The following is a 9,434-nucleotide window of genomic DNA, read 5'->3' as shown; positions in this document are numbered from 1 at the left end:
ACTTTGGGTTCGAGTTTTTTTTTTTTTTTTTTTTTTTTTTTTTTTTGTTCGGTTCGACGATTAGTCGATTAATCTGGATAGCAAACTTCAAGCATCAATCGTCCTTACCTCGACCAACCTCCCAACTGACCCTCCTTCGACTTGACTACCGTAAAAAGGGCCGATCCTCGTTTACCACTGGCCAAGATGGTCCCGCCGCCGCCTCGGGCTAAGAACACAGTCCGTGGTTTTCATGGGACTCCCGTGATGTCCACCGACGAGGATTCTGACTGCTTCACACAGTCGCGGTCTTCGGAGAAGAACGCGCTCAAGCTTTCGAAAAAGAGACGTCAGCATGTGTTCCAGGATGTTGTCAATGTTGTCAATGCGAGCTGCAGTCCGGTTTTCAAGCCGCAAGTGGCCAACGGAGGAAGCATTGGCGCGATCAGCCAGCTCCGGATGCGAATGGAAACCTTAAGTCTGCAGACTCCGACCACTTCTACCGCTACATCATCTCGCTGCAGTTCACTCACACAGAGCGAGTGTCTCGCCTCCCCCGCAAGCAGCAATACTACGATCAGTAGCGGCAAGCGGAGCACTGAGAACCTCGCGGACAGTGGCTACAAGAGCCGCAGCAACAGCAGCACGCCAGCCAGCGACGACGAGACAGCATCTCAGGGGAGCCCAAGCTACGAGATCAAGCTCGAAAACGACTTTGTGAGTCGCAGTGAACAGCCCTATAACGAGGCTTTCCGAGGCACTTTTGAGGACGCCTCGTCGTCCTGTCGTAAGATGACAGCCGAAGACTTTGAGCCTCTTCGGTGCCTCGGCAAAGGAGCCTACGGAACTGTCCTTCTGGTCAAGCAACGCTCAACTGGTCGTCTGTTTGCCCAAAAGCAGCTAAAGAAGGCTTCTCTATTCGTCTCCAACAAGCTGATTGAACAGACGAAAACGGAGCGTCAAATCCTGGAGAGCATTAACAGCCACCCCTTCGTTGTTAAGCTGTACTATGCCTTCCAAGATCACGAGAAATTGTACCTGATCCTGGAGTATGGACAGGGCGGCGAGCTGTTTACTCATCTCAAAACTGAAAAGCTGTTCACTGAGCAGACGGCTGCGTTCTATATGGCCGAGATGATAATTGCCCTCACTCACTTGCACGATGAGCTGGGCGTTGTTTACCGCGATCTCAAACCGGAGAACTGTCTGCTTGATGCCGAGGGGCACCTGCTCCTGACTGACTTCGGGCTCTCCAAGGTCGCTGTCGACTCAGACGGATGTGACTCAATTCTGGGTACCATCGAATACATGGCCCCTGAGGTAATCCTCGGCAAAAAGTATGGAAAGGCAGTAGACTGGTGGTCTCTTGGTGCGCTGGGCTACGATCTGATGACTGGTAGCCCGCCGTTCCGCGGGCCTAACAAGGCTCGAATCGAGCACAACATTGTGCATCAAAAGCTAAGCCTTCCCTATTTCCTCAGCCCTGACGCCAAGGACTTGCTCACGCGCCTGCTGCGGAAGGATCCCACCAAGCGCTTGGGTTACAACATGCCGCGCGATCTCGAGACCATCAAAAAGCATCGCTTCTTCCGCCGCATCGACTGGGATAAGTTATCCCGTCGCGAACTTACCCCACCCATCCAGCCGGTCATCACTGACCCCGAGCTGGCCGAGAACTTTGACCCGGAGTTTACGGAGATGCCACTGAGCCCGGTTGTGTCCCGTCGAGGGGATTTCGAAGATGCCACCCACTATGGCAGTCCAGCGGATGCTCATACTGCCAATGATCCCTTCCGCGGGTTCAGCTTCGTGGCTCCTAGTACACTGCTGGAGACCTTCAAGTCTTGATCGAAAGAGGGGAAGGGGGAGTTGCGAGGTGAGGATGTTCAAACAGTTTTTGCTTTCTCTATTTCCTACATGCGGGGTGATTGGATGCGATTCTTGGCTGGGCAGGATGCGTTACGGCATTTGACATGGCGTTTGGCGGGAAATAGGTTTTTCAGGCGCTTTTGGTGGCTATATATATCGGTTTCGCTTGCCCACGATGGATTACCAAGCTACATTGAGTCATGCCGTCTGGTTCACTTAATGACAATGCCGTAATACAAACAGACCGGTATGCAATTAGAGATTTAGATAGGAACACAATAGCACGCTTCACCTGCCTACCCTTTTGCCATTCGCTATTCGCCATTCCTATCAATATCTCGCGGTTAAGTGAGCAGTAGGTGTAATCAAGGGCCAAAATTAGGCGCCCAGCTCAGTTTCTCGTGGTCTAAACGAAAAGTTGTTGACGGCCTTGGTCCCTATCCGCACGACTTAACTATGGAGAACTTCAACATCCAACAGACGGTGTGTGGATTCTGAAAGAAGCCTCATGCCATTGACGAGTTCTCTCTTCCACCGTTCTGGAGCGGTGCAGATTCACCATTCCTGTATTGCTGGGCCTGGTTGGGATATAACGGCAGTCCGGTGATAACGCGTTCAGCATACAGATGGATCCCGTGACAAGGCGAAACCGGGACTCAGTACCATCTTCCCCCTAGGGATGAGCAACTTGGCAATCGACCAACGGGGCGAACAAACAAGCTTGAGGTATCGTAGGAAGTGATTTCGGTATATATCTCTCATTCGGCTAGATACGCTGCATGACAACAACAACAACAACAACAATAACAACAACAACAACAATAACAACAACAACAACAAGAGAAAGAGAAGAAGAAGAAGAAGAATTGGGTTGGCGGTATCATACAGGAACCAGCTATGGATCTGTATCTGTCAGCTATCTTGTCTCTTGTCACCTGATCTTGGTTCCCTGGAATATCGAGCGATATACAACTATAACGTTTTCATCACCTAACTTGATAACCTAGTTAATAAGACGCCGCCCATAGCCCCTGCAGCGGTACAGGTTGCATCTAAGGACATGTATTGACACATTGCGTAAGGAGGCCCAGGTTTTGGACAGCGAACCGGTGGATGGCGTCCGGCGGGAACTGAGGACCGAGCTGGCAGACAAAAAACATACCGCGCGGCTCGAGTCAGAGCCAATCCAATACGGATGGGAGACGGGCTACATACACACATATTTACCTGACCTATTTAGAGCGGGATAGGAGCAGTAGGAAGGAAACGGGTAGGTACCTACCTACCTTAAGTAGGTAACAGCCCAGCGGCCGACTGGTTTCCGTGGTAGGTGGAAAAGGCTCAGAGCTATCAAGACTCAAGACCTCGCTGCCCTGCCCCCATCCTGTAGTTGCCATGGGCAGTGCAACAGCGCAGAGTGAATGGGAGACCATGTCGCTTGATTGGGTAACTGGATGATGCAAATCAAATCAGAAGATGCACTCTCTGTATCGCTCGAAGTCAGCAAAAATGAATTTACGACTGTCAGCAGAGACTCGACGCATTCCGAGAAGGGACTTAGAGACGAAGCTTGCGGTATGACGTCGTCATCAGCTAAACCACCGCCCATTCTAAAAGTGGAAGATTCATGCTCATGCCTTGCTCTCGCCCTCGCCGACACCTCTCCAGGCTCGGCGACTTAGCCTGAGCTTACATAAGCGTACTGCTGCCAGTGTAGGCTCTTGGTAGCCACAACGCCAATCGCAAAACGGCTGTTTGTGGCAAGCAGATTATCGAACCAGTCAGTCAGTGGTCGGATGGACGTTCGAACTCATCTCATTGGACAGCTTCATCAAGGCGCTTGTTGCTCATGGACATTGGCGCATCGGGAGTTGAGGTCGCCCCCCACACTGAACCGCGAACCATCGCGGTGGGGCTCTTGTGGTGGGCCCGCGGGAGCTATCGAGGCTCTAGAGGCGCTAGACTTAAGAGGGTTTAGGCTCATCCCTAGTTAAACCTGGAAGTTCACTGCCCGGCATCTTTTCCGCCATCACAAGTGATTGAACGCGACATCACAGGCGCTCAGCTCAAGACTTCTAGTCCATGCTCTCATCGCTATGAACACCACAGATTTAGAGCTTGCGGCCTTGACGTCAGGACGTTGTATACTCCATTTAACTGACGCGCTTTGACTCTTCTCTCTTGCTTTTCTGTTTCTTCTTCCCCTTCTTTTTACACGCTTGAACATCTCCTGTGCTGCGATCACTGATCACTCTGATCCATCCCAGCCCCGTCAAATCATGAAAATGCTCACGGGCAGGCGATAACGTGTACACTGTGGCTGAGCGCGCATTCAGCATCTCCGCCAAGTTGCTGACAGCAGCCGCACGTACGAATCAGCTTTCTTTTTTCAGCACACTCCTGCCGCTGCGCCAAGATCAGAGAACGAATCCCCGAGCCATGGATGGGGGACTGCAGAAATGCGTTGGCAGAGATTGGATGGATGGGATGGACGGAAATGGCTTTATCGACTGGTACTGCGTTGCTCCGCGTCGCTCTGCGTTGCCATGGGGCTGAAGCTGCCCGCGATAGAGCCGCTGTCCTTTCTTAGAAATACAAGGAGATACGGCAGGAAATGCTGCTGCCCGGTTCCTCTAACCCGTACCCGGGAAGATCTGCATGGGCGACCTGAGCGTTCTTGGGATGGAACCCGCGGTCATCCATTTTCCACCTGGAAGTCCGACTTACCTACTTACTTAGGTAGCTAGCTCGATAAAAGGCACATAAGCCCGAGTCGTGCATGCCGGACTGGCGCCGGACACAGTCGATCCGGAAATACCCTTCTGTTTGATCAGGCTGCATCACAATGCTTTGTCGCTGTTCCTGAACGTTCCTCCTGTGTACTTGCGTGCGAATCACGATCCATCAAATTAAAGTTGCCTGCAGCATCCTTTTTCCCCAGCCGAGTCCGAAAACCATCACGGGCTCAGGTGAAGACGCCCGGATTTCTGAGCAACACAGTTCTGATCTCGTTTGAATCAGAGCAGGTGATTGTGGCGGCCCTCGGATATTAATCAAATCCCTCTCACGCAGGACCGGCCAAATATTTTTTTTCTTAACATATATTTTTTTAAACGAGATACAACGTGAATTTTACGGTTCACGACAATGAAGAGGTTTAGAGAGCTGTTCACTTTTGTCTGTTCTCTCCTCTTGCTGGGTAAGCATTCTCAATATCCTTCCCCATGTTTCCCTCCAGCAGTTGGCATTGCTAACACGGCTTCCAGTCGCCACGACTGTGGTGGACGCCTCTCCGGTGCGTCTCTGCCCTCCCGACGGAGGTGGCATTTGCTTCAGCATTGCCATTCCGGAGTCAACTGCCCTTTCCGGGGCCGGCAACATCTACTTTCAGATCTCGGCCCCGACCAGCTTCCAGTGGGTTGCCCTTGGGACTGGCTCACGCATGGCCGGTTCCAACATTTTCGTCATGTACCAAGACGGCCAGGGGAACGTGACCATGTCCCCACGCCTTGGTGAGCGCTACGCCATGCCGGTGCTGGATACTTCCAGCACGGCAGCGAAACTGACCGTGCTGGCCGGCAGCGGCGTTAGCGCCGACGGGCAGACCATGGTGGCCAATGTGGTCTGCTCGAACTGCGAAAGCTGGGACGACGGCCAGTACACCATGGACGTCGCCAGTTCCTCGACGCCTTGGATTGCGGCGTGGAGGAAGGGGGCCTCGCTGGCCACCACCGACAAGGCGGCGACGATTGCGCAGCACGACGATTATGCGCAATTCACCATCGACCTTACGCAGGCCACTGTCAGCGCCGACGCCAATCCGTTTATTACGGATGATGGTGTTGCTGGCGGAAATGGAGGGAGCGGTGGTTCGTCCGGCTCTGGTTCGGGCTCTGGCTCTGGTTCTGGTTCGGGCTCCGCCGGCGGCGGCTTCATCATTGGAGGCGGCCGGAGCAACAGGAAAACTATCCTGGCCGCCCACGGCGTCATCATGGCGTTGGTCATGGCTGCCCTTTACCCCCTGGGCTCCTTGGTGCAGCCACTGCTCAGGAAGTGGTGGTTCCACGGCCTGTGGCAGACCTTGGCCTACGTGCTGATGTGGATAGGCTTTGGACTGGGTGTCGTCGTAGCCAAGGATATGGACTTGGTGAGTGTTCCCTGTCTTCTTTTCGGCCCGTCAGCCCCATCCAATCATCTCTCTAACCCAAGCACTCCCAGCTCTTCCGCGACAAGCACAGCGTCCTCGGCACTGTCGTCGTCTGCCTGTTCGGTATCCAGCCTGTGCTCGGCTACCTTCACCATCTGCACTACCTCAAGCACCGCGCCCGTGGCCCTGTCAGCTACTTCCATATTTGGTGGGGTCGCTGTTTGATGGTCCTCGGCGTCGTTAACGGCGGGCTCGGCTTGCAGATGGTGAACGAGCGAAGAGGCCTCGTCGTCACCTACAGCGTCATCGCCGGTGCCGCTTTCTTGGCCTATACCCTTGTCAAGCTCCTCCGGACTGTCGAGACGTGGAGTAAGAACCGCGGCAGTGATGATGATGATGATGATAATGATGATGATCCTGCCAAGAATCGTTTTGTAAACCATCGTTACCATCATGACAATCACGTCCGTCAGAAGTATCAACGTCGTCATCAACGTGACGGGCATCAGCAATACCAACGTCCTCATCACGACCGTCGTTATGTCCGCGAACAGCCGCGGCTTCCCCGGCATGTGCCCGCTGAAAGACCAACTCCCATCCACAATGGGCACGTGTCAACGCACAAGCACATGCCCCGGGGAGCTTACCTTCAGGACGAGCGGTTCCAGCAAATGTTTGCACCACTTGAACGACGTCCATAATTAGGGGAAGGGTGGCGACTTCCAGATTATTGAGTTTCTGTAAATATTTCTGTTCAGATCAGATTTGGAGATGGGAAGATGGGAACTATGGGATAAAAGGAATTCAGGGAAGACTGGACTCGGGACAGGATCCGGTTGTAAACTGGATCCTGAGGTAGATATATACTGGAACTGGACTGGGTCGGATTCGGCGTTGTATAGGATAAGGACATTATACTAGTGTTTGTTTCATATTTAAATGAAAAGTTGAATGCAATCGGGCACTCTTCCAAGGCTGCCAGTACATACCTACCTACCCTAAGGTACCTACCTAAGTTACCTTACCTTACTGTGTATGGTAGCTAAAGCTGTGACCACCTCCGTACCTAGGTATGATGAAACCCGCCTTCTGGGCGGCAAATGTGAAACTGGCCGATCTCCTGTTCCTGAACACCAGACAGCGAGCGGGCTTGTGATGAGGATAAGCTGTATCTATGTTAGCCGTAATCCGTACCTACCTACCTAGGTAAGTACCTAACCTGTACCTACCATAGGGCTCTTGACTGAGGTTGGTCTTCATGTCACGTGACGAATTCTCTCCCTGTGGGAACCGATCTCTTCCGAACGAGCGGCCAGCTCCTAGGTGCACGGACCAACGCTGCTAGTGTGGGGCCGTGAGTGCGCGCGGGATTGCTCGATGAGCCGGGGCATTTTGAAAACCTCTCAACGCAAAAGGACATCAACCTCTCCACCTTGCCGACTGCCACTCGTCGTCTCTGTCAGCCCTCCCCTCCGACAGTGCTCAATTGCGACACCATACTTTAGAAGAAGATGCTGTCCAGGACTTCGGTATGTCAACAATTGCGTGCATTTGTGTTTTCGTACACCCGGCTGCCGTGCACAAACTAGCTCCCACGACCTCGCCTACCAAGACCATCCCACCCTCCCTCCAACCCATCTCCAACATTGCCGTCCACCCTGTCCTCGCACTTGGTTACCCCTTTCCTCCCCCGAGCCTGTGAACCGCAAGGGAATCAAACAGGATGGTTAAAAGAGAACATAGGCTAATCAAATGTGTCCTTTCCAATTGACAACAGAGCGTTCGCAGGGCCGTCGCGGCCGTCACCCGCTTTGCCGCCGCCCGCAATGCCGCCGCCCCGATGAGAACCTTCATGGCCCCGACTGTCTCCCGGAGAGGTGCGTTGAACAACTATTGCCACAAGGGCCGGTCCCGGATACGTTTCCGCATGTTCCACGCCAGCAATTCCAGCAGTGTTGTAGCGAGAGGAAGAGGTTGGCCTGCCGCGTCACTATCGTTCTCGTCATCAGTGTCAGCATCCTGAACGCGCGCGCATCCATTTTGGGTGCGGTTGTTTTGATGGTGTTTTTTTTTTGTGATCCTGGGCAATTGCTACTGCTTCCGTTCTGCGAGAGGCGGTGCTCCGTTGCGTTGCAATGGCTGCGCCGGGGAATGCCCTTCCCCCTCTTTGGCCTTAATCGGATGGCAATGGGACACCAATGCCACTGGGCAGGCCAGCCTCTTTCTCTTCCATTGGCTGTGGGGCTTTATAGTTTTTCTTGAAATACGCGCCCATCCCCTGATTGCTTTGAGGATGATTCAGCTGACATTGTCGCTTTCTCCCCGCAAACAGCCGACTTCGTCCAGGAGCTCTACCTCAAGGAGCTCAAGGCGTACAAGCCCATCCCCGTCAAGGAGTCCGATGCCGTCGGTCAGGTCGCCGTCTTCCAGCTGCCCAAGGCCCCCAAGTCTCCTGAGGAGGCCGATCTTGCCTCCAGCCTGAAGGAATATGAAGAGATGGTCGTTGAAGTCGAGGGCCAGGAGGGCGCCGCTGCCGGCCAGCCCGCCGTGGTTGAGGACTGGCTCGTTGAGGAGGAAGAGGAGGAGGAGGGTGAACACCACTAAAAGGAGACCATTTGACGACGCCCTCTTCTTTTTCCTGAAAAGAGGATGTGGTCAACCTGTATGGTTGTTGGGCGCATGAACCCAGCCGTTTAACCATATTGTGGTTGTAATCCTCAGGAGAAGAAGAAAGGATGGACAACGAAGGTAGAGGAGAAGTGGGCGGAACGGAATCAAGACGGACATGCCACAGTCTCACAAGGGCAGTCATCATCAAAAGCAGCCTCTCACTCTTCCTCCTCTCTCGAATAGAGGGAGGAGAGAAAAGAAAGGAAAACTTATAAAAACGGGTCTGTTCTGTTCCCTTAATTTTCTTTCTCTCGCCAGCCAGGTGTTGTGAGGCCTTTTTTTTTCCCCTCATGGATGTAGGAAAGGGCAGAATCAAAACAAGGGGTCCGGGATTAGAAAGGGAGATGTAGAGACGTTCGGGATTTCCTACAATCCTACCTGTGTATACCTTGTGTTGTTTATCATTTTACTAGCCTGTGGTTTCATAGTCATGTATCACAATCCTTCAAGGAATGCTCCCAATCCCTGCTGTACCCATCATACGCCCAATCATTAGGCGAGCAAGCCAGATGAACCACAGCCTCATGATCTACTTTAGATGCCAGAGTATGTCTGCAACATGATGTCACTCAACCTCCCTTACAACACAATTCATGGATTCATACCATCATATTAAGATTACTATCAACAGCTGGTTACACTCCGGACTCAGTACCTTTCCTCTCATCTTCCTCCCCCGTACCATCAATCAACAAGGTAGTAAGAGAACTAGACCGCTATCTTAACATTACAGGCTTCTCTCACATGCAGCCGGTTCTACTTCTTTGTT

General features: G+C 52.8%; 2 protein-coding genes across 2 annotated transcripts; both read left to right on the top strand.

Annotated features, from left to right (window-relative positions):
• Positions 1 to 186: 186 nt before the first annotated feature.
• Positions 187 to 1,827, top strand: CTHT_0054780 (serine/threonine protein kinase-like protein; the record flags this gene model as incomplete). The annotated part of the gene is made up of 1 exon (XM_006695749.1): positions 187 to 1,827. One exon carries the CDS (start codon positions 187 to 189, stop codon positions 1,825 to 1,827), a length of 1,641 nt encoding a protein of 546 aa, XP_006695812.1.
• Positions 1,828 to 4,995: 3,168 nt separating this feature from the next.
• Positions 4,996 to 8,599, top strand: CTHT_0054770 (putative carbohydrate binding protein; the record flags this gene model as incomplete). The annotated part of the gene is made up of 7 exons (XM_006695748.1): positions 4,996 to 5,047; positions 5,115 to 5,995; positions 6,067 to 6,439; positions 7,501 to 7,524; positions 7,585 to 7,655; positions 7,773 to 7,872; positions 8,328 to 8,599. 7 exons carry the CDS (start codon positions 4,996 to 4,998, stop codon positions 8,597 to 8,599), a joined length of 1,773 nt encoding a protein of 590 aa, XP_006695811.1.
• Between the last annotated feature and the right edge of the window lie 835 nt (positions 8,600 to 9,434).

This window comes from Thermochaetoides thermophila (assembly GCF_000221225.1).
Source record: "Thermochaetoides thermophila DSM 1495 unplaced genomic scaffold scf7180000011820, whole genome shotgun sequence".
Taxonomy (NCBI): domain Eukaryota; kingdom Fungi; phylum Ascomycota; class Sordariomycetes; order Sordariales; family Chaetomiaceae; genus Thermochaetoides; species Thermochaetoides thermophila.
This window is presented reverse-complemented; position numbering and strand designations above follow the sequence as displayed.